Below are 24,715 nucleotides of genomic sequence, written 5' to 3' on the forward strand. Positions count from 1 at the left end.
TTCTGTTGTCCAGAAGCTCTTTTCGGTCATAAGAGACGGTAGCAGCAACATTATGTACAAAATAAGTAAAGAAATAAGTTAGAAACAATGCGGAAAAAACGAACAAAATAGCACAGTTGGTTAGGAGACCGTAAAACGGCAGCTATCCCCTCCGACACCATTCTTCGCCTGTATCCAATAATTCTGAACGAGAATGTCAGGCCATCCATTCATAAGCTGTAGCACAGCTGGGTCATGCAGCAAAACAATGATCCAAAACACACAAGCAAGTTCAGAACAGAACGTTTGAAAAGCAACACATTTAACGTTTTAGAATGGCCCTCGTCAAAGTTCAGACCTGAACCCTATTTGAGATGTTGTGGCAGGACCTGAAATGAGCAGTTCCTGCTCAAAAACCCCAAAATGTCTCTGAGTTAAAGCGTTTCTAAATGAAAGAGTGGGTCAAAATTCCTCCACAGTGATGTGAGAGACTGATAAACAACTACAGAAAGCATTTGGTCGGAGTCATTGCAGCTAAAGGTGGCAGAACCCGTTATTGATTGTAATGGGGCAATTACTTTTTCACACAGGGGCGTTGGGTGTTGCATAACTTTGTTTATAAAATAAATGAAATAACCATCAAAATGTTGTGTTATTTGTTTGCTCAGGTTCCCTTTATCTAATATTAGGTTTTGGTTGAAGATCTAAAAACACTCAGTGTCAAAAATAGAGAAAATCAGCAGGGGCAAATACTTTTTCATGCCACTATAACTCCTCAAACCTTTAAAATATCACTCAGTCTAAACCTGCTCTGTTATTATGTTATTATGATTATGTCTATTTGAGATTTACCACATTGTTACAGCCATTTTTTTGTGAGTAACCTTCTATAGGCAGGCTATGTTTTTGTCTCTTATGCTGAAACGCATTCATTGAAATTGCAATCTCTGGAAAACATTTCTGCACTGTAATATAAATTACTGGTGTGTACTCTAAAGTCTCCACTGGTCCTTAAATTTAGTATTCATTCCAAGAAAATTGTTTTGAAATGTTCATGCCTTAAATCATGCAATGGAAGTCATGCATGTGTTAAATATTAGTGTTTGATTTGTGTATTTGTTGTGTGCCTATTAAAACCAATTTAAGGAATGTGTTTTTTGTAACATGTGTTTTTTTCTCCCTATTGAAGTTACTGATGTTGGAACCAGTGTACTTTTATGAGTGTTTGGGATGTCATATATTGATAATATTGATTTAGGTTTCATGTACACATGACCAATTTCATTTTCTTGTTAAGAGAAAAGTACTGGTTACACTTCAATAGAATCCTAAAATCCTTCATAAACTTAGGTGAAGGTTGTTTCCTATCCTTTATTTCTTGTCATTTCTTCCTGTGTTTTATTTGCCAAAATAGCAGGGATGCATTTTTAATAGGGTCACTCTGAATTTGAGCCTTGTCTCCTTCAAGCTGTCTGGAGCATTGGTGTCTATTTCAGCCCGTGTCTGTGTGTCTGTGTTTGTAGAAGTTACTCCTAATATGCTTTTGCAGATACATAACTACGTACACAACTATTTCAACCTTTATAAGCAATGCTCAACAGCAAGTTTTATATTGCATTTATTCATTTGAAATGCATTGACTTTCAAAGCTTTCAGTATCTTCACTTTCCTATGACCACTCATAGATAACTTGCATTGCACCGTGAACAGCAAATCATATCAAGTGGCCACAATGAAACATCTCAATTTGGTTTCATGAACAAAGCTCTGTGTAACAGTTCAAGTAAACAACTAGAAAATATGGATAGCATGTGAAGGGTGTGAGATATCCCTCTAGTGGTGCGGGGGCTGTGCTTTGGCAAAGTGGGTGGGGTTATATCCTTCCTGTTTGGCCCTGTCCGGGGGTATCATCGGATGGGGCCACAGTGTCTCCTGACCCCTCCTGTCTCAGCCTCCAGTATTTATGCTGCAGTAGTTTATGTGTCGGGGGGCTAGGGTCAGTTTGTTATATCTGGAGTACTTCTCCTGTCTTATCCGGTGTCCTGTGTGAATTTAAGTATGCTCTCTCTAATTCTCTCCTTCTCTCTTTCTTTCTCTCTCTCGGAGGACCTGAGCCCTAGGACCATGCGTCAGGACTACCGGGCATGATGACTCCTTGCTGTCCCCAGTCCACCTGGCCTTGCTGCTGTTCCAGTTTTAACTGTTCTGCCTGCGGCTATGGAACCCTGACCTGTCCACCGGACGTGCTACCTGTCCCAGACCTGCTGTTTTCAACTCTCTAGAGACCGCAGGAGCGGTAGAGATACTCTTAATGATCGGCTATGAAAAGCCAACTGACATTTACTCCTGAGGTGCTGACTTGCTACACCCTCGATAACTTCTGTGGTTATTATTATTTGACCATGCTGGTCATTTATGAACATTTGAACATCTTGGCCATGTTCTGTTATAATCTCCACCCGGCACAGCCAGAAGAGGACTGGCCACCCCTCATAGCCTGGTTCCTCTCTAGGTTTCTTCCTAGGTTTTGTCCTTTCTAGGGAGTTTTTCCTAGCCACCGTGCTTCTACACCTGCATTGCTTGCTGTTTGGGGTTTTAGGCTGGGTTTCTGTACAGCACTTCGAGATATTAGCTGATGTACGAAGGGCTATATAAAATACATTTGATTTGATGATTTGATTTGTGAGAGCAGTAGAAGATGAAAAGCAACAGGAAATGTTGTATATTGGTTTAAAAAGGAAGTTTTGTTAAAGTAATTTCAGCAACCAGAAAAAAACATATGGTTTTATCTCAATATCAAATCATTTCAATTAATGAAGTACCTTACTGTGATTGTTTTCAATTAAAATGGTCCAAAAGAAACAAAAATAGCTTCTTAGCAAAGAGCAATTTCTCAAGCAATAATTTAGCTAGGACTGTCTGACAACAGTAGCGGTGTGTGGGTAAAATCACTGGGGAAGCCAAGTTAGAAGCCGAGACAATTAGAAGACACAGTGGTAGAATAAATTCAACCAAACCTTTGTTTTATCACTAAACCGGATAGCAACTTCTGTCCAGTGAAGTCCACAAAGCATATTGCATGTACAGTGACAGACCTACAGCATGGTCAAGCAAGTTAATGTTTCTGTCATTTTGACATATTCTCAACCAAACAAGGAAATGATGTCATGTGCCAAATTTTGACTGCTGGGAGAAGCAGCCACACTTAAAGCATGAAATTGATTAACATATGCAACAAATAGTATCCTATGGCACGTTGTTGTGCAAGAAATTGGGATGAGGAGTCAAGTTCACAAAATTATTGATGAATATTTCCAGCAGAGCCACCGGCCATGTCTGAAAGTATTACCTTATCATAAGATAGAAATTTAACATGGTAAATTATAGTTGCCAAAATGATTGAAAATAATGCAAAACAAAATGACAAGTACTGTAGACTACTACTTTGGCTTACAAGATGTTGGTCTTTTAGTAGAGTCGACAAGGTTGCTGCGGGGGAAGGATCTGTTTTCAATCAGGTGAATGATTCCCTTAATGTTCCAGGAGCTAAGCTTGTGTTACATTTAATGGATGCCGACGTAGCACAAACTTTACGGAAAGATGGGTATTCCAGCAGGCCAGTCTAAAAGCATTAGTGGAGATAAAGCACTGTATGTGGATTGCAACACTCAACAGTACAGCAGGGCCATTACTTCCCCTCTTACCTAACTTAACAGGCGTTAAAAGACGCCTGATCCCTGGAAACATCTGCGTTCTGCCGACCTTGCGGAGAATGCCTCCCACAATGTTGATTTTGAGAACATGCAGTGTCCAGACATTTTTACACACTTTATACACTCAAAACTTGCTCTAGCTGTGGCAATACTGTATGCATTCTCTAAAAAAGGGGAAATTGTTAGGATTGTCTAAACCTGCATGTCATAGTAAGTGTTTGCTGTGTCATACATTCATTTGTGATTGAGCAAGACAATTTATTTGTATAATTTTCCTCTTTCATCTTAATGCAGCACTGGCTACTGTCCGTTAGGTGATGTCAGTGCACAATTGCTTAACTCTTCCAAGTTCCAACCTATAGGGTAGAATACAGACCTAGGCTGGGATTTCAACTGTATTGCTTTGCAAAGGAAAGAAACCCACCCATCAGTACTGTGGACCTACACATGCATTGCCACAGTTTGTTAAGTGTATACAATACCTTAGGGATATTCTCCACCCATCAAGCACACAGCCTTGCTCCCTGTTAGCATTGATTCACATTGGAGGAGTTACTGTACATACATATGGGGCTAAGATTTAGGATTCATGGAGTGGATGGAGGGCTGATGGAAGTGAAACACTATAAGCGAAGATGGAACGTAAAGAAAGACATTTGTCAAGCTCGAGGAAACACTGGCATGAGACTCTGTCCTGATATGCTTCATTCAACAGTCTACAGTCTGAAATTGTAGTGCAGTGTTGCAATATAGCTGCTTTTGTCAATCATACATGTACAGCTAACTTCCTAAGTGGCTGTGGGCACTAACAATGCTTCTGTGTACCCTCTTTTCTATTTTGTAATAGGAGACCCTCACAAATATGAAGAGGAAGTAGGCATTCCAACAAGGAATACATTGGTATAACTTGGTATTGAGTTGTGATTAAAAGTATACAGTAACAGAACACTGCACAATTTCAGAATGGGGTGTTGATGGAGCGTATCAAAATGAATCTCTGTTCTGTACAGGGCTAGCATAAGACACCATAGGAACTAGTGGAGGCTTGATATTAGCTTCATTACAATGGCATTAGATCCCATTAACAGTGTCACAATTTGGGATTCAGGAAGAGTTCCTTCAAACCCAGAAACAGGACAGTGCTGAATTAATACCTTAGGGTAACACCAAACAGAACAGAGAACATGGGGTGCTTATAATTAATTTCAGTTCATGTATATACTGTGTTTACTTTCCCTGTAATAATTATTCTATCATCTGTCCTGTGTTTATGGTGAAGCACTCAGTTGAAGAACTCTTTCCTCCTCGTCAACGGGCTGGACCTCTCCATAGGCAGCGGTGGATGATCAACATAGCTATAATTTACCACTCCTCCATCATCTTCATCCTCATCCAGCTCCTCCAGACACTGGCTATCCCTATCCAAACCCCCATCCCCATCCTCTTCCTCCCGCACATTGTCACTGCACACTTTGACCTTCTTCTTGTTGCTGTTTCTTACCGAGGCTTCCAGGGCCTTCTGCTTGCGGTAGAAGTGAGAGAACTTGTTGAAGATGATAGTGATGGGCAGGGCCACCACCAGGGTCCCACCCAGGATGCAGCCACTGGCCGCCAGCTTTCCAGCCACCGTGACGGGCACCACATCGCCGTAGCCCACAGTGGTCATGCTGACGGTGCCCCACCACCAGCAGGCAGGAATGGTATCCAGCCCCACGTCCTCCTCATACTCGGCAGTATAGGCAAAGCCAGAGAACACGCACACACCCACGCCCAGGTACAGCAGCAGGATGCCCACCTCCCTGTAACTGTGCTACAGACACACAGTGGCAGATAAACACAATATGTCAGAGTGGGTATGTGATATAAATTCCATTAAATTCAGAAATTCCTCTATTTGTGATCAGTTGCATGTTATATTAGATTATGACTTTATTTTGTAAGACAATATAGGTGAGGAATGGGTGGTGAATGATTTGGGAATTGAATGCCCTGTAAAACACTTCTCCATTGGGAATTTCCAAATGGATCAGAGATAAAGGCAGTGCCTTCCAAGATTACCCCTGTTCAGTTTCTAGTTTTAATTATGCAATTTGTGATACAAAATAGTCCGAAAAAAAACTGAACAGACAGCTCAAACAGATGTAATTGACAGCATGAGTGCTACATTTCAGTCGCTAAATTCCACCGTAGGATAAACTGCTTATACAGATACGATGCGATTATGAATTTGACACTATCAACACAGAATGACTCACAATTATAACGTCATGTTCTGTATGAAAATGTATGATAGATGTGATATGATACTTTCATATATAATGGGGTAGTGCAGTTGTAGTGGTATGGCTCACCCTTAGCGTTGCTCCCAAAGACCTGAGGCCTGTTGAATGTCTGGCCAGCTTCAGAACCCTGAATATCCTCATGAGGCGGAGCACCTGCACCAATTTGCCCAGGTTCCCCAGCTCTGATTCACTGCCCAACGCCAGGTCAATAGGCAGCGTGATATAGATGGGCAACACCGACACAATGTCGATTATGTTAAGCGGGTGGCGGAAGAACTTTCTCCTGTTGGGCGCCAAAAGCATCCGCGTCACTACCTCAAAGGTGAACCAGCAGATGCAGAAGAAGTCCAGCGCTTGCAGGGTCGGCTCCTCCACTTGTTTGCCATCCTCGTCAAAGTGCTGGTACTCTGGAAGGCTGTTAATGCACATGATGGATATGGAGGTCAGAACCACAGCTATGGAGAGGAAGCTGAACAGCTTACTGGGAATGGAGTAGCCTGGGTTCTCCAGTGTCAGCCACAGGTACTTCCGGGCGTTTCCACAGCGCATTTCCTGGAAGTGCTGGATGTCCTTGTTCAGGTCTGTGATCTCATCCACAGAAGTGTCCACACTGCTAACATCACTCTCCTCATCCCAGCTCTTGTGGCGGCTCTCTAGTTTGCGATCGTGGTAACGGTAGCTACAGCAGCTGTCCAGGAAGAACTCATTGATTCCCCAGTATTCAATTTCCTGGCAGAAAGAGAAGATGCACAGTTCCTCCATGATGTGGAGTTTGCCGGTCTGGTAGAATTGCAGCACGTAAGGGAAGAGTCCCGGGTTGCGGTCAAAGTAAAACTCCTTTTGTTGAGCGTCGTAATCGTCGCAAACTTGCAATATGGCCTCCTCGGAGTCGCAGGCCAGCAGGCGTCCCAGACGTGTATCGGGGAAACTACTTAGAGTGCTCGAGAACAGGCTGCGCTTCAGGCCTCCAACATTGATGTGCACCAGGATATCCTCAGCGTCCTGGACCCAGGCTGGGAGACTCTCTTTTACCATGTTGCCCCCTCACTAAAAGATAAAAGGTAATTATGAAGATTCACCATAAATCATAGGAGGCTATTTACTAAACTATAAACAACATTTACATCTACCAATAAAATATATGTTCACTAGAGTGGTGACTATGAAAGGTTTGCAATTAGATTTCAACACCTACATAACAAAGACAATACTAAAACATGAGGTTTGTGGCAGAACATTACGATAATGCCATTTCAATAACGTAATGATAATATTTTGCCCAAAGACCAGAAGAATCTGGTTCAAATAATTCTCATATCAAGCATCCCACTGGGAAAAAACTGGTTGAATCGACATTGTTTCAATGTAATTTGTCAATGTATTGTGACAAGAAATCTACATGGAAAATACAATGAATTTGAAAAAAGTTATCAACTGTTGTTTTGAGGGTGAAAATTCAACCACAGGATTGTCATCATGGTAATCAAATTTAAACATAGACAAACCTTCTATAAATGATGTTAAATTTCTACCTTTAAAACAATGTCAGATCTTCAACTTTCGATCCGCTATCAGAAAAAAAAAACAATAAGGCTGGACAGCACCTCTTACATGAGAATTGATCTATCTTCAGCTACCCTTTGGTCGCCCATCCAAGGTTTTAAACAAGCCAAGCCTTGTTAAGCTTTGATATTTGTCACTGATCATTACCAATGTGCTTTTATGAGATCGATTGTTGAGTGATCACTTAAAAGCTAAATAGATTCACTGTTGCTATTTAAGTCATTACAAAGGGTCGGTTTAACAGAGAAAATAAAATGTAACCATACTTTATCAATTTAAAACAGTTCAATTTTACTTTTGAAATACAATAAATAGTCTGAAGCTAAGTCTATCTTACAAACGAATGTAACATTAAAATGAGTAACACATCCATTGCCACATTTTGAGATTACTGTAACTATAAATGTGTTCTTATAGAATGGTTTATTTCAAATTCGACATGACAAAGTACAGTATCAATGGCAGCCGATGCGGAATTATTTAACACAATTCACACAAATACGCTTTGCGCAAGAAAATCATCAACACAATAAAAACAATAAAAACTTTAACATACATATCTTCTTGGACTGCAGGTAGCCTAGTGGTTAGAGTGTTGGGCTAGTAACCGAGAGGTTGCTAGATCAAATCACTGAGCTGACAAGGTAAAAATCTGTCATTTTGCCCCTGAACAAGGCAGTTAACCCACTGTTCCTAGGCTGTCATTGTAAATAAGAATTTGTTCTTAGCTGGCTTTCCTAGTTAAATAATAAATAACCGTCAGTGCTAAGGAAGAAACCTTTTAGGTTCTAGATAGCACTTTTTTTTTAAGAGTGTATGATGCGCACCGCCCTCAACCCTGTCCCGCTGTTTGCTGGTTAAAGAGTGCCACACTGGCGGCGCATATTCTGTCATTGGCCGTATGTATCTGGTGTACATCATCACCATGTCCTCCTGTGCGACGGAGCTACAGTATATTTCGGCATTGCCTGGCCTTCTTGAAGATCACATCCACCTGTCCTGTCCAACGGAGGTCTGCCTGGATGAGGATGCCTATGCCTATGGCTTCAACTCTCAGAAGCTCTGAGTTATTGATGTCCAGTGGTGGTAGGTGTGAAGTAGTTTGCATTTCTACGGGTGGGGAATCGTGTCTCTGGACTATGACTCCAGGTCGGACAGATCTTGTTGAATTGAAGAGGGTGCAGTTTGGGGTTGCACCTCTACTAAGTTAAGGTCATCCATAAACTTCCACTGCTGCGTCGCTTGCTGCAATGTTGATATATGCAATGAATATCAGGGGCCCAAGCAATATTCCCTGGGGGAGGCCACATGACACTGTCCGACATGGAGCCAAGGTACTGCCTGGTGCCTGTTAGATAGGAAGTCAGTGATCCACCTGACTAGTGATGTTCGATTTAAAAGGCCTTGCTAAAGTCAGTGGTGACCTGTGAACAGATGAAGCCAGGCTTATCGGAGTGCTTGTACAGCTCGTTGGTAAGGTCCAAGAGGCAGTGGGTGGTGGAACGACCCTTGATCCAGCCAAATTGATGGTCATCGATTTGGGGAAGGATGTACCCTACTGCCCACTCAGAGATGAAGCTCTCGGCTGCCTTGCATAGAAAGAAGGTAAGGGAGATCGGTCTGATTTTGATAAGACTGGGTGGATTCGTCTTGGGGAGGGGCACCACAGTAAGCAGCTTTCCACTCCTTTGCGACCACACTTTGGTCGAGGGAAGTGTTTAGGATAATGGCCATGGGTCCACTTAGCTCGTAAGCAAACTCTCTAATGAGCCTGCCAGATAATCCGTCTGGGCTTGTTGCTTTTTATTTTTTTATTTTACCTTAACCAACTTCTCATACATACAGTGCCTTCAGAAAGTATTCATACCCCTGGACTTATTCCACATTTTGTTGTGTTACAGCCTGAATTTTTCTCTCCAATCTACACAAAATACCCCATAATCACAAAGTGAAAACATGTGTTTAGCTAATTGAGTTGTTGCTGTCAATGAGAAGCATAAAAAAATATGTGTGAAGATAATGTCTTGAGTGTAATTAAAAATGTTGCATCAAGGAGGGGAGGGGTGTCTGGCATGTCTCTTTCGAGAATGCATGCACTCAGCTCTACAGAATGTGCTCAGCGGTCTCCTGCCAATTCTTGCGCATTCATTATTTCATTATGTGAATTGTTTGCCCTTTGATTGTTTTGTTTTTTTAATCAATTCTCCATTGCATACAGTACCAGTCAAAAGTTTGGACACACCTACTCATTCAAGGGTTTTTCTTTACTTTTACTATTTTCTACATTGTAGAATAATAGTGAAGACATCAAAACTATGAAATAACACATATGGTATCATGTAGTAACCAAGAAAGTGTTAAACAAATCAGAATATACAGTTGAAGTCGGAAGTTTACATACATCTTAGCCAAATACATTTAAATTCAGTTTTTCACAATTCCTGACATTTAATCCTAGTAAAAATTCCCTGCTTTAGGTCAGTTAGGATCGCCACTTTATTTTAAGAATGTGAAATGTCAGAATAATAGTAGGGAGAATGATTTATTTCAGCTTTTATTTCTTTCATCACATTCCCAGTTGGTCAGAAGTTAACATACACTCAGTTAGTATTTGGTAGCATTGCCTTTCAATGGTTTAACTTGGGTCAAACGTTTCGGGTAGCCTTCCACAAGCTTCCCACAATAAGTTGGGTGAATTTTGGCCCATTCCTCCTGACAGAGCTGGTGTAGCTGAGTCAGGTTTGTAAGGCCTCCTTGCTCGCACACGCTTTTTCAGTTCTGCCTACAAATCTTCTATGGGATTGAGGTCAGGGCTTTGTGATGGCCACTCCAATACCTTGACTTTGTTGTCCTTAAGCCTTTTTTCCAAAACTTTGGAAGTATGTTTGGGGTCATTGTCCATTTAGAAGACCCATTTGCGACCAAGATTTAACTTCCTGACTGATGCCTTGAGATGTTGCTTCAATATATACATATAATTTTACTTCCTCATGATGTCATCTATTTTGTGATACTTGTGTACCTGTGTCCTCCAGCATCTTCACAAGGTCCTTTGCTGTTGTTCTGGGATTGATTTGCACTTTTCTCATCAAAGTATGTTCACCTCTAAGAGACAAAACGCCTTCCTGAGCGGTATGACGGCTGCGTGGTCCCATGGTGTTTATACTTGCATACTATTGTTTGTACAGATGAACGTGGTACCTTCAGGCATTTGGAAATTGCTCCCAAGGATGAACCAGACTTGTGGAGGTCCATAATTCTTTTTCTGAGGTCTTGGTTGATTTCTTTTGATTTTCCCATGATGTCAAGCAGAGAGGCGCTGAGTTTGAAGGTAGGCCTTGAAATACATGCACAGGTACACCTCTATCAGAAGCCTCTAAAGCCATGACTTCATTTTCTGGAATTTTCCAAGCTGTTTAACTTATTTGGGGTAGGGGGCAGTATTTTCACGTCCGGATGAAAAGCGTGCCCAGAGTAAACTGCCTGCTACTCAGGCCCAGATGCTAGGATATGCATATTATTGGTAGATTTGGATGGAAAACACTCTGAAGTTTCTAAAACTGTTTGAATGATGTCTGTGAGTATAACAGAACTCATATAGCAGGCAAAAACCTGAGAAAGAATTCAACCAGGAAGTGGGAATCTGAGGTTTTTAGTTTTTCAATTCTTTGCTTATCCAAGATACAGTGGAAATGGGGTCATGTTGCACTTCCTAAGGCTTCCAGTAGATGTCAACAGTCTTTAGAACTTTGTTTGATGCTTCTACTGTAAAGTGGGGCCGAATGAGAGGGGATTGAGTAAGGTCTGCCATGAGCTGAACATGCGCTGACCACGCGCGTTCACGTGAGAGCGAGCTCTGTTCCATCGCATTTCTGAAGACAAAGGAATTCTCCGGTTGGAACATTATTGAAGATTTATGTTAAAAACATCTTAACGATTGATTCTATACTTAGTTTGACATGTTTCTACGGACTGTAATATGACTTTTCGTCTGAACTTTTGCCTGGACCTGCCCGCGCGTCGTGAGTTTAGGTTGTGTACTGAACGTGTGAACAACAAGGGGGAATTTGGACATAAACGATGGACATTATCGAACAAAACAAACATTTATTGTGGAACTGGGATTCCTGGGAGTGCATTCTGGTGAAGATTATCAAAGGTAAGTGAATATTTATAATGCTATTTCTGACTTCTGTTGACTCCAACATGGCGGATATATCTTTGGGTTGATTTGTCGTCTGAGCGCCGTACTCAGATTATTGCATGGTTTGCTTTTTCCGTAAAGTTTTTTTGAAATCTGACACAGCGGTTGCATTAAGGATAAGTGGATCTAAAATTCCATGTATAACACTTGTATTTTAAATTGATGTGGCTCTCTGCAAAATCACCGGATGTTATGGAACTCCTGAACATAACGCGCCAATGTAAACTCAGATTTTTGGATATAAATATGAACTTTACCGAACAAAACATACATGTATTGTGTAACATGAAGTCCTATGAGTGTCATCTAATGAAGATCATCAAAGGTTAGTGATTAATTTGATCTATATTTCTGCTTTTTGTGACTCCTCTCTTAGGCTGGAAAAATGGCTGTGTTTTTCTGTGACTTGGCTCTGACCTAACATAATCGTTTGGTTTGCTCTCGTCGTAAAGCCTTTTTGAAATCGGACACTGTGGCTGGATTTACAACAAGTGTATCTTTAAAATGGTGTAAAAGATTTCAGTTGTTTTGAATTTGGCGCTCTGCAGTTTCACTGGCTGTTGACGAGGTGAGACGCTACCGTCCCACATACCCTAGAGAGGTTAAAGGCACAGTCAACTTAGTGTATGTAAAATTCCGACTTCAACTGTGTTTTAGATTCTTCAAAGTCGTCACCCTTTGCCTTGATGACAGCTTTACACACTCTTGGCATTTTGATGTCTTTTCTACAATGTAGAAAACAGTAAAAAGAAAGAAAAACCCTTGAATGAGGTGTGTCCAAACTTTTGACTGGTACTGTATGTCACCAGTAGACCTACCATTAATCCCCCGTCATGTGGTTACATTAATTTTGGTTAATGCATGTATTAATTACAGTAATTTAACATTCTCATTCTCAGAGTAGAAAGTTTGTTTGTAAAGTTCACAACCTGCTACACTTGTGAGAAACATATTAATGTAGGAAAGTGTCGGATTTTCTGATTTTCTTAACTCACCACATCCACCACTAATAAGCTAAGCTTCTCAGTCATTTTTTCTTCACCTCACACAGTAAGTCAACAACATATATATTTATTTACATCCATTGAGAATTTTTTAATAATCACCAAGCCTTGATGTGAAAGAGCGAAATATCATGATCTGATGATCCCATATATCCAGTGGAAATGTCATAAAAAACAGCTGTCTGTCCCGAGCTCACTGGCACAGGAAATTCTGAGGTCCCAGAATAGGCTAGTTGATACAATGTTGCAAGTTCGCTATTGACAGCCAATTCAGGCAGCACCCAGTTAATGATTTGATACAATGTTGTACTTCACTAGCAATAGCTTAAGTCAAGACAAATAGAAAGGGAGGCAGACAGGCAGAGTAGAGAGATAAATGTGATTAAAAGAACCAGCATTTTCATCAGGATATTTTCTGCTGTTTTTATTTGTCGGCTTTAGGCATATGTATTTTGCTTAGTTGACATGGCCTATTCCTGCGTTGGCCTATAGGCTTTCTCTAAATTCTATGCAGTTATTTCTTTAGCTGCCAATGTATTTTTATTTTATTTAACTAGGCAAGTCAGTTAAGAACAAATTCTTATTTACAATGACGGCCTACCCCGGCCAAACCCGGACAACGCTGGGCCAATTGTGCGCCGCCCATAGGCGGAAATCCCAGGGGGGACGGGGGGGACACGACCCCCCCATCCTGGGAAAAATATGATTTGTCCCCCCCAATCTATCACTGTAAACATAACTATGTAATTTCAATAATATTAATAATACGCAATGAAAGCACTTGTGCTGATTATAGACACTTAATAGCGCGTTTTTAAGTTTCAAAAGATTGCGACCCCCCCCGCCCTTTGCCTCACAATGGTTTGATCCACTGCCAGTTTTTTAGCTGGCAAGGTAATAGAGGGTTCGTATTTACTGTCCGAAAGGCACTCAATGCACGTAATTAATGTGAGGTTAATCCAGTCAATCGCAGCATAGCGATGTTTTATGTTGGCAGGATTCACACAAACTATAGCTGAATTTGCAGAGCGAGCGCGCAAACTAAAGCAAACATTAACTATCAAGCTAGCTAGTACCTATTCCATTTATGTGGCTTCGTCAAAGATGGAATCTTTGCTATCGTCAGTTTATTCCAAGATCAGCATGCAGCTGTAGTGCTTCAAAGTCCCTGTGATAAGGTTAGCGATAAACTGAAGTCCAAACTGAACACTATATTTAATGGTCTCATTTCAAAAGCTAAATTGTCGCTAGTGAACTTTTTTTAAATTTTATTTTACCTTTATTTAACCAGGTAGCAAAGATTATAGCAAACACCACAGAAACGGAATTTGTGCTCGCTAGTTTTACAAATTCAGCTATTGTTGGAAGCCAGCCAATATGAAACAAACTATATTACAAGTACAAAAGGTTTCAGCATATGTTGTGTAAATGTGTGTGTGTGCTGCTAATCGAGCACTTAAGCAAAGGCAAGGCTGTGCTGGGCCTCACACTTGCCTCTGCTGTTCTTGGAGAGCTTGAATGTCTAAACATTTCACTGCAGAAGAAAACTCAGACTGTCTCTGGTATGCAGGCTGCAGTCGAGTGTGTGCGGTCATCTCTTAGGGGCAAGAGAAATGACGAAAGCTACCTTGCACTGTATGAGAAAGCAACAACATTGATTGACTCCATTGAATCCATTGAGTCACACTCAAGACAATTTGCTGGCAAATCAGTGGATCACTATAGGGCAGAATTATTTTAAGTGTTGGATGGTGTAGAGGTTCAGTTTGGCGACCGTTTTGACCAGGATAGTCTAAACGTCCTGCAAAAGTTGGAAAGAGCGCTTCTCACGGGGGAGTTGGATGAGTCTCTAGATCAGTACCCAGAGGTGAACATAGAGAGGGATCTGCACTGAAAGAGAATCTTTCACAACAAATACCCCTGTAGCAGCAGTGGAGAGGCAGCAGAGGTCCTCAGGAGGCTTCCAGTGGAGGTGCAGGGGTTGGTTGACCAAGTTGAGGTGCTGATCAGAATTTTGTTTGTGGTGCCAGTGTCTTCATGTGAGGCTGAGAGGAGTTTCAATGCACTCCACTGGTTAAAGACTTGGCTACGGGCTAGCATGGGCCAAGAGAGACTGAACTGCGTAGTTGTCTGTAATGTACATAAAGACAGGCTGGACAGTCTCAAGAGGGAAAATATCTGCCAGCATTTTGTTGGATCCATTGAAACCCGCAAACATATGTTCGGTTCTTTTGTTCAGTAGTGTGTATAGCAGTGGTTCTCAACCTTTTTGGGTACTGGAACCCCTGCATATTTTGAGGCAAGGCAGGCAAGGTTTTGAGTGGTCCTCAGGGACCTCCACTCTATATTATATGTAAACTTACTGGAAACCCAATTAGTCCATGGACCCCTGTTTGAGAACCCCTGGTGTAATTGGTATTTGTTCTTTTGTTTAGTAGTTTTTAGTACATGACAGTACACTTACAAATTATTTATTTCCTGTTATTTTATTTAAAATTGCATACTTTGTGCGACATACTTGTCCATAGCTGCTGTTTGAAGAGTTGAGACACTGAAGGATATTTTGTTTGATTATTTGGGTTTTTCATTGAAGTAGTTATTTTGCTTTTAGAACTGTACTTATTTTAAGCTTTTTGTTATTGTAAAGCTATTGTAGTAGACTCAGGCCAGTGGCAGATATTTAATGACTATATAAATGTATCAGAAAAAGTCTAATTAAAAGGTCAATTCAATACGGAGACCAACTTTGTGATGGTTCTCAATGGAGATTCTTTTAGATGTGATCGCACCATGTTCATTGTATTTATGAAAACTACACCCATACAGTGTACAGTACCATTGTCACATACTGGCCTTTCTTGATATTGCTGTTTGTAAGTACGAATACCTGCATACATACTGGACTGGTAAGGAGCACTGCTATAACTATTATTAGTAGTAGTATTATAATGATTTAAACATTTGAACAAGTTGGGAAAACCCTTCAGTTAACTACTGTACCTATCAATTATCCAGTAGTAGTGATTATGGTTCCTCAATATACATTTAACATATTACAACGTAGGCTATGTGTTATAGCACTACTTTTGATGTCCCCCTCAGGAATTGCTCTTGAGAAAATTTAATGTAATTGTCCCCTCCAAGGTTGATATCAGATTTTCGCCCCTGGCGCCGCCCCATGGAACTCCCAATCATGGTCGGATGTGATGCAGCCTGGATTCAAACCAGGTACTGCAGTAAATCCTCTTGTGCTGAGATGCAGTGTCTTAGACCAGTGCGCCACTCGGGAGTATCAATGTGTCCATATGGCAAAGTCAGGTGCTCTTGCTTTAGTTACATTTCCAAGGGATTCGTTCTGGCGACGGCCCTGCTGAGGGACCTTACAGATAATTGTACAGAGCTGAGGTAGTCATTCAAAAATCATGTTAAACACAATTATCCATGCAACTAGTCCATGCAACTAATTATGTGACTTGTTAAGCACATTCTTAGTCCTGAACTTATTTAGGCTTGTAAAAATGTCTAAAAACATAATTCCACATAGACATTATGGGGTATTGTGAGTAGGCCAGTGACGCAAAGTCTCAATTTAATTCATTTTAAATTCAGGCTGTAACACAACAACATTTTGAAAACTTTCTGAAGGCACTGTATCCCATGGCTAGATGGTTGGAGCTGCTCTTGATGGTAGGTAAAAGGGAAGCTGTGATGGGTCGATGGCGGGTATGGACTGGATCACAGAGACTAGTGATTTGTTAAAATCATTGTCTAATCCTCGGCTATTACCTGGGCTAAGCCCCTCAGTGTGGAAGGGGGGCTCATTATTATTTGATTAGATTATTATTAGACTTGTGTAATCAAATAGCATGCGAAGGTCGTTTCAGGTCTGTGGAGATCTTCACAATTGCTGTAATAATCTGTGCAGAATCTCGAATGGCATTGATCGCTTGGTTGATGGTTGAAAGCATAGTGATAACACATTGGCAATTCAACTAACTTTTGGCTGCCTTTTTGAGTGGGTGAATATAGGTTGTAATGTCATTGATCAACGTTTCAACCAAATATTACCCAATTATCCACGTGGGATCTTTCTTTCCAGTGTTTTTAAGCAGCCCCTCATTTGATTTATGCAATGTGATTATCCCAGGTAAGGTAGACATAATGCAATTTGGGAAAGTAACAGTAATACTAGTTCTTTGCACGGTGTGGGAATTTCTTCAGTTTAGAGGTGATAATCTAATGAAGATTTGATCCATAAACAGATTAGTCTCTCACAGCCTCTCTCCACGTTAGGTTTCCCATTTCAGACAAATCAAAGAACCATATAGGCCTAGCTATAATCTCACTCTTTCTTGTTGTCATAGACCAGGCACTCAGTTTCCCCTTTAGATATATTAAACTGAGGTGGAGTAAGAGTAGTAGTTGTGCAGTGAAATTATCATGGATTATACTTTTGACCTATAGGTGATCATAGCAGTTCGTGGGTAAAAGTTTTATATAATCAAATCCAATTTTATTTGTCACATGCGCCGAATACAACAGGTGTAGACCTTACCTTGACAATGTAAAGTCCATGGAGAATAAGAGCACTTCCTCCCAGCTGCCCACTGCACTGAGGCTAGGAAACACTGTCACTACTGATAAATTCACAATAATTGAGAATTTCAATAAGCATTTTTCTACGACTGGCCATGCTTTCCACCTGGCTACCACTACCCCGGTCAACAGCCCTGCGCTCCCCACAGCAACTCGCCCAAACCTCCTCCACTTCTCCTTCACCCAAATCCAGATAGCGGAGGTTCTGAAAGAGCTGCAAAATCTGGACCTCTACAAATCAGCCGGGCTAGACAATCTGGACCCTCTCTTTCTAAAATTATTTGCAGAAATTATTGCAACCCCTATTACTAGCCTGTTCAACCTCTCTTTCGTATCGTCTGAGATTCCCATAGATTGGAAAGCTGCCGCGGTCATCCCCCTCTTCAAAGGGGAGACACTCTAGACCCAAACTGCTACAAACCTATATATATTCTACCCTGTCTTTCTAAGGTCTTTGAAAGCCAAGTTAACAAACAGATTAGCGACCATTTCAAATCTCACCGTACCCTCTCCGCTATGCAATCTGGTTTCAGAGCTGGTCATGGGTGCACCTCAGCCACGCTCAAGGTCCTAAACGATATCATAACCTCCATCGATAAGAGAAATCACTGTGCAGCCATATTCATCGACCTGGCTAAGGCTTTCGACTCTGTCAATAACAACATTCTTATTGGCAGACTCAACAGCCTTGGTTTCTCAAATGATTGCCTCGCTTGGTTCACCAACTGCTTCTCCGATAGAGTTCAGTATGTCAAATCGGAGGGCCTGTTGTCCAGACCTCTGGCAGTCTCTATGAGGGTGCCACAGGGTTCAATTCTCGGGCCGACTCTCTTCTCTGTATACATCAATGATGTCCCTCTCGCTGCTGGTGATTCTTTGATCCACCTCTATGCAGACGACACCATTATGTATACCTCTGGCCCTTCGTTGGACAATGTGTTAACTAACCTCCAGATGAGCTTCAATGCCATACAACTCTCCTTCCGTGGCCTCCAACTGCTCTTAAATGCAAGTAAAACTAAATAAATCCTCTTCAACCGATCGCTGCCCGCACCTGCCCGCCCATCCAGCATCACTACTCTGGGACGGTTCTGACTTAGAATACGTGGACAACTACAAATACCTAGGTGTCTGGTTAGACTGTAAACTCTCCTTCCAGACTTGCATTAAACATCACCAATCCAATATTAAATCTAGAATCGTCTTCCTATTTCACAACAATGCATCCTTCACTCATGCTGCCAAGCATACCCTCGTAAAACTGACCATCCTACTGATCCTCGACTTCGAGGAAATTGGATGCAGTCTATCACAGTGCCATCCATTTTGTCACCAAAGCCCCATATACTACCCACCACTGCGACCTGTATGATCTCGTTGGCTGGCCCTCGCTTCATACTCGTCACCAAACCCACTGGCTCCAGGTCATCTACAAGTCTCTGCTAGGTAAAGCCCCGCCTTATCTCAGCTCACTGGTCACCATAGCAGCACCCACCCGTAGCAGGCGCTCCAGCAGGTATATCTCACTGGTCACCCCCAAAGCCAATTCTTCCTTTGGCCGCCTCTCCTTCCAGTTCTCTGCTGCCAATGACTGGAATGAAGTGCAAAAATCTCTGAAGCTGGAGACTCTTACCTCCCTCACTAGCTATAAGCACCAGCTGTCAGAGCAGCTCACAGTTCACTGCACCTGTACATAGCTCATCTGTAAATAGCCCATCCAATCTACCTCATCCCCATACAATTTTTTTTTTTTTTTTATCTTGCTCCTTTGCACCCCAGTATCTCAACTTGCACATTCATCTTCTGCACATCCTACCATTCCAGTGTTTATTCCTATATTGTAATTACTTTGTGACCATGGCCTATTTATTGCCTTTACCTCTCTTATCCTACCTCATTTGCACATGCTGTATATAGATTTTTCTACTGTATTATTGATTGTATGTCTGTTCATTCCATGTGTAACTATGTGTTGTTTTATGTCGAACTGCTTTGCTTTATCTTGGCCAGGTCACAGTTGCAAATGAGAACTTGTTCTCAACTAGCCTACCTGGTTAAATAATGGTGAAAAAAATGCTTACTTACAATAACTTAAACAACATTGCAGTTTTTAGAAAAATAAGAGTAAAGAAAAATATTTACTAAATAAACTAAAGTAAAAAATAAAGAGCAACAATAAAATAACAATAATGAGGCTATATACAGGGGGTTGGTATCAAGTCAATTTGCGGGGCTCCAGGTTAGTCGAGGTAATTGAGGTAATATGTACATGTAGGTAGGGGTAAAATGACTATGCATAGATAATAGATAATAAACAGCGAGTACCAGCAGCGTAAAAAAATGGGGTGGATCAATGCATATAGTCTGGGTAGCCATTTGATTAGCTGTTCAGCAGTCTTATGGCTTGGGTTGTAAATGCTGTTAAGAAGCATTTTGGACCTAGACTTGGGGAAGATGAGCCAGGAATAAAATCCATATTACAACCTATGTTGTGATAATTGCGTTGTTGGCTCTATAACCCATTTGTTCATACGCCACCATGATATACAATAAGGCCGAAACAACAAAAAGACAACAGTCACGCAGTGGTGGAATAAATTCAATCACACATACATTTGTTTAATTTCAAAACCGGAGAGCAACATCTGTCCGGTGAAGTCCACAAAACAAATATTGCATGTAACAAACAGTTACATGACCTACAAATTAAAGCAAGTTAATGTTTCCGACAGTTTAATAAACAACTACTGATTTAGAATCACTGAGAGTGACAGAGTGAGAATCACTGAGAGTGAGAATCACTGACAGCAAGTCAAAACAGGAGTTTTCACTGCCTCCGCTATTCTAGCACCATTTCAACTTAAACATCATCAAATCAACTAGGCTATATATGATTAGTCTCATACTGTGGAAACAAACTTAAAGATACCAAAAAGGATTTAGCCAAGTCAACATGTCTAAATATCATGTGGCTATCCATTGTACTGATTTATGCACAAGCACAAAAGTAGAAAAAACATGTTGACTCACCCTACTTGTAGACTAGATGAATGCCAATGCCATCTTTTCATGTTGGATAAACACAGTCTATGACTGTCATACAGTAGTACACGCTTTTCATTTTTGATGTCCGAGACTAGGCTACCTGGCTAAAATGCTTGCTAGCCTAACTTCCTTGCATGGGCAACAATGAACCAGCTAGCTAAGACATTTTTTCTGACAACGACATTTTGCTGTTGATGTGATTTGATTGGTTTGATGCCAAATCCAAACTGGCCCTTGCTTATACACTGGAGTTGCTTATGAAGATGACATTGAATGTTCCTGAGTGGCCTAGTTACAGTTTAGACTTAAATCGTCTTGAAAATCTATGGCATTACTTGAAAATGGCTGTCTAGCAATGATCAACAACAAGAGCTTGAAGAATATTGAAAAGAATAATGGGCAAATATTGTACAATTCAGGTGTGTAAAGCTCTTGTAGACTTATCCAGAGAGACTCAGAGCTGTAATCACTGCCAAAGGTGATTCTAACATGTTTTAACTCAGGGGTATGAATACTTACTGTATGTAAATGAGATATTGCTGTATTTCATTTTCAATACATTTGCAAACATTTCTAAAAACATGTTTTCACTTTGTCATTATGGGGTATTGTGTGTACATAGGTGATTATATATTTTTTTATTTCATCCATTTTGAATTCAGGCTGTAACACAACAAAATCTGGAAAAAGTCAAAGGGCTTATTCCACATGTACCATGAAGATATACCAGCATGAAGTCCTAAAGACAATAGCTGTACAGAATAGTTTATTTCAACACTGAATTCAGCCTTTAGATGACAAAAATCCATTAGTTCAAAACTGCAATATCAGCTAGGTCCATCCATTTACTCTTTATTTAACTAGACAAGTCAGTTAAGAACAAATTTTTATTTTCAATGCCAGCGGGTTAATTGCCTTGTTCAGGGGCAGAACGACATACTTTTACCTTGGGGATCTGATCTTGCAACCTTTCGGTTACTAGTCCAACGCTCCAACCACTGTTTTATTCAGTAAAATTGTCACAGCTGCTAAACCAGAGAAGATTAGGGGTGAGTTGCACCAACATGGATTAAATCTTAAAGTGGTTTAAATCAAGGTTTATCTATTCATCTTGTTGAACCAAACTTTAAACCTTCATTAGTTTAGTAAAAATGATTTTATTTATCTAAGTTTATTAACTGACATTTTCAACCTCTCCCTGACCCAGTCTGTAATATCTACAAAACAGACCACCTTAGTCCCTGTGCCCAAGAACGCCAATGTAACATGTCTAAATGATTGTCGCCCACAGCACTCACATCTGTAGCCAAGGCTGGTCATGACTCACATCAAGACCATCATCCCAGACACCCTGGACCCACTCCAATTCGCATACCGCCCCAACAGATCCACAGATGACACAATCTCTATTACACTCCACAATACCCTCTCCTATGTGGACAAGAGGAACACCTACAGTTGTTCCTCCTTTAAAAGTTGCGAGCTTGCGCCACGGGACTTAGAGGTACCCAGCGTCACGGCTTCATTGCTCCAGACCACCACAAGGGGGAGTTGCAGCACTCATTATGCATTTGGGTCCCAAAGTTTTTATATGACCAATAATATCGAGAGGTTCCAATGACAAATTTTGACGCGAGCCACCCTTGCCTTGTGGCGTTCTTCAACAAAGATGGCTGACAAAACATTATGGTGGAACCAGATGTAAGTTGTTATAACATCATAATGAGTCAAGCAAAAAATGTACAATTGAGAGGAATATGTTAGTTAATGTAGAGACAAATTAACTTAGATTTTTTTGTCATGAAGTTAATTTACAAAAATCGCTATTTAGCAAGTTATCTGACTAGCTAACATTAGCCAGCTAGCTAGTGTTAGGAGAATTAATTTCTAATTTGTGTTGTTTAATGTTTTAGGGACTCCTGAGAAAACCAGAAAACCAGGCTGTCGTCTTATGAAACAGTGGATGTAAAGAATCTAGCTAGCTAAAGCATTTACTGCAAATTGAATGTACAATTGTGAAAGCTTGCCTTGCAATACAGCTGAAGTAACCTAGCTAGCTAACTATTTACTTCTTTATTGTGTAGTGGAAGATAAAAATAACTGTATGCCTATGGATGTGTAGCTAGCTACAGTATGTAGCCGATCTGTTTATGGACCCTAAAACGTTAGGTTCTGAGCTAATATTCATACCAATCTATGAACCTCAGCTATCATAGTTGTTGTATCAACTTAATGTCTGAATGGCATTAATGAAGCCTATGGATAGAGTAAATATAATAACTTTATTGTGCCAAGGATGCAAGTCCTATATACAAATGTACTGTAGTTGGGATTCCCACATTGTAGCCTGTACATTGAATATATTCACTGATCATGGCAAATAAAGGTGCGGTTCAGGTATGAATCTCTGAGACATTCTTTTTCAGTCATATCAAACTCCATTATTTGAATGATGCTGTGTCTGCATGTATGTATTACAATAATACACTTCAACAGGGTTCACCACTCCCGCTCCTGGGACATCAATGATTACACATTGTAACTATGCAATAGACTAGAAGCATGATTGATTTGTAATTCATATATACAGAAAAAAAACTATGCATATCTAACTCCCTTCATCTGCATTAATCTGAGGACACAGGATAGTATTTCAATGAGATACTTTTAAATTCTCTGGTAATGCCAAAACGGAATACTATCAAATGCAGCACGCAGGGTGTGCCGCAGTATGACACAACTTTTAAAGGAGGAACCACTGTATGTGAGAATTCTGTTCATTGACTACAGCTCAGCATAGTGCCCTCCAAGCTCATCACTAAGCTAAGGACTCTGGGACTAAACCACTGGCGTAGCACACACCCACGCAAGGCGGCGGAGACCACGAGAACATGTGTAAAATAGCAGAAAATTAGCTCAGGGATTCTTGAAATTCGGCATAATCCTTGTCCAGCAGTGAAACATAATTTTTATAGTAAAAAAAAGATTTTGTTGCATTATTTGACTTTAAATCTACTTTACTTTATAATTCCAACACCATCATTGAGTTTTCTGATGACATGATGTTGGTAGGCCTGATTACCGATGATGATGAGACAGCCTATAGGGAGGAGTGTGGTGCCAGGACAACAACCTCTCCTTCAACTTCAGCAAAACAAAGGAACTGATTGTGGACTACAGGAAACAGAGGGCTGAGCACGCCCCCCATTTTCATCGACGGGGATGTAGTGTCCACATCAATAAGGATCTATCATGGTCCGCACACACCATCACAGTTGTGAAGAGGGTACGACAACACTTCTTCCCCTCAGGAGGCTGAAAAGATTTGTCATGGGCCTTCAGATCCACAAAATGTTATACAGCTGCACCATTGAGACCATCTTGACTGGCTGCATCACTGCTTGGTATGGCAACTGCTTGATATCCGACCGCACGGCGCTACAGAGGGTAGTGCGTACGGCCCAGTACATCACTGGGGCAGAGATCCTTGCCATCCAGGACCTCTGTACCAGGCCCCAAAAAATGTCAAAGACTCCAGCCACCCAAGTCATTGACAGTTCTCTCTGCGGTACCGATGCACCAAGTCTGGAACCAACAGGACCCTGAACAGCTTCTACTCCCAAGCCATAAGACTACTTAGTGGTTAGTTAAATAGTTAACCAAACAGCTACCCGGACTATCTGCATTGGAACCTTTTTGCACGAACTTTTTTTGACTCACCGCATACGCTGCTGCTACTGTTTGTTATCTATCCTGTTGCCTAGTCACTTTATTTCTAGTTATATGTACTGTACATACAGTGCATTTGGAAATTATTCAGACCCCTTGTTACGTTACACACAATACATCCATAATTACAAAGCAAAAACAGTTTTTTAGAAATGTTGCTAATTTATTAACAAAAAAAATGGAAATATGACATTAACATAAGTACTTAGTACTTTGTTGAAGCACCTTTGGCAGCGATTACAACCTTGAGTCTTCTTGGGTATGACGCTACAAGTTTGGCACACCTGTATTTGGGGACTTTCTCCCATTCTTCTCTGCAGATCCTCTCAAGCTCTGTCAGGTTGCATGGGGAGCATTGATGCACAGCTATTTTCAGGTCTCTTCAGAGATGTTCGATCGGGTTCAATTCCAGGCTCTGGCTGGGTCACTCAAGGAGATTCGGAGACTTGTCCCAAAGCCACTCCTACTATGTCTTGCATGTGTGCTTAGGGTTTTTGTCCTTGGAAGGTGAACGTTTGCCCCAATCTGAGGTCCTGTACTTTAATCTGTTCATTTTACCTTGATCCTGACTTGTTTTCCAGTCCCTGCTGCTGAAAAACA

At 41.0% G+C, this 24,715-nt stretch overlaps 1 protein-coding gene across 1 annotated transcript; it reads right to left on the reverse strand.

Moving 5' to 3' along the window:
• Window positions 1-2,840: 2,840 nt before the first annotated feature.
• On the reverse strand, window positions 2,841-7,037 carry LOC139535207 (delayed-rectifier potassium channel regulatory subunit KCNS2). The gene is made up of 2 exons (XM_071334559.1): window positions 6,044-7,037; window positions 2,841-5,502 (listed from the first exon to the last, which is right to left on the reverse strand). The coding sequence occupies exons 1-2, from the start codon at window positions 7,007-7,009 to the stop codon at window positions 4,975-4,977; spliced, it is 1,494 nt and encodes a 497-aa protein (XP_071190660.1). The 5' UTR covers window positions 7,010-7,037; the 3' UTR covers window positions 2,841-4,974.
• Between the last annotated feature and the right edge of the window lie 17,678 nt (window positions 7,038-24,715).

The sequence above is a fragment of the Salvelinus alpinus genome, chromosome 12 (assembly GCF_045679555.1).
Source record: "Salvelinus alpinus chromosome 12, SLU_Salpinus.1, whole genome shotgun sequence".
NCBI lineage: Eukaryota > Metazoa > Chordata > Actinopteri > Salmoniformes > Salmonidae > Salvelinus > Salvelinus alpinus.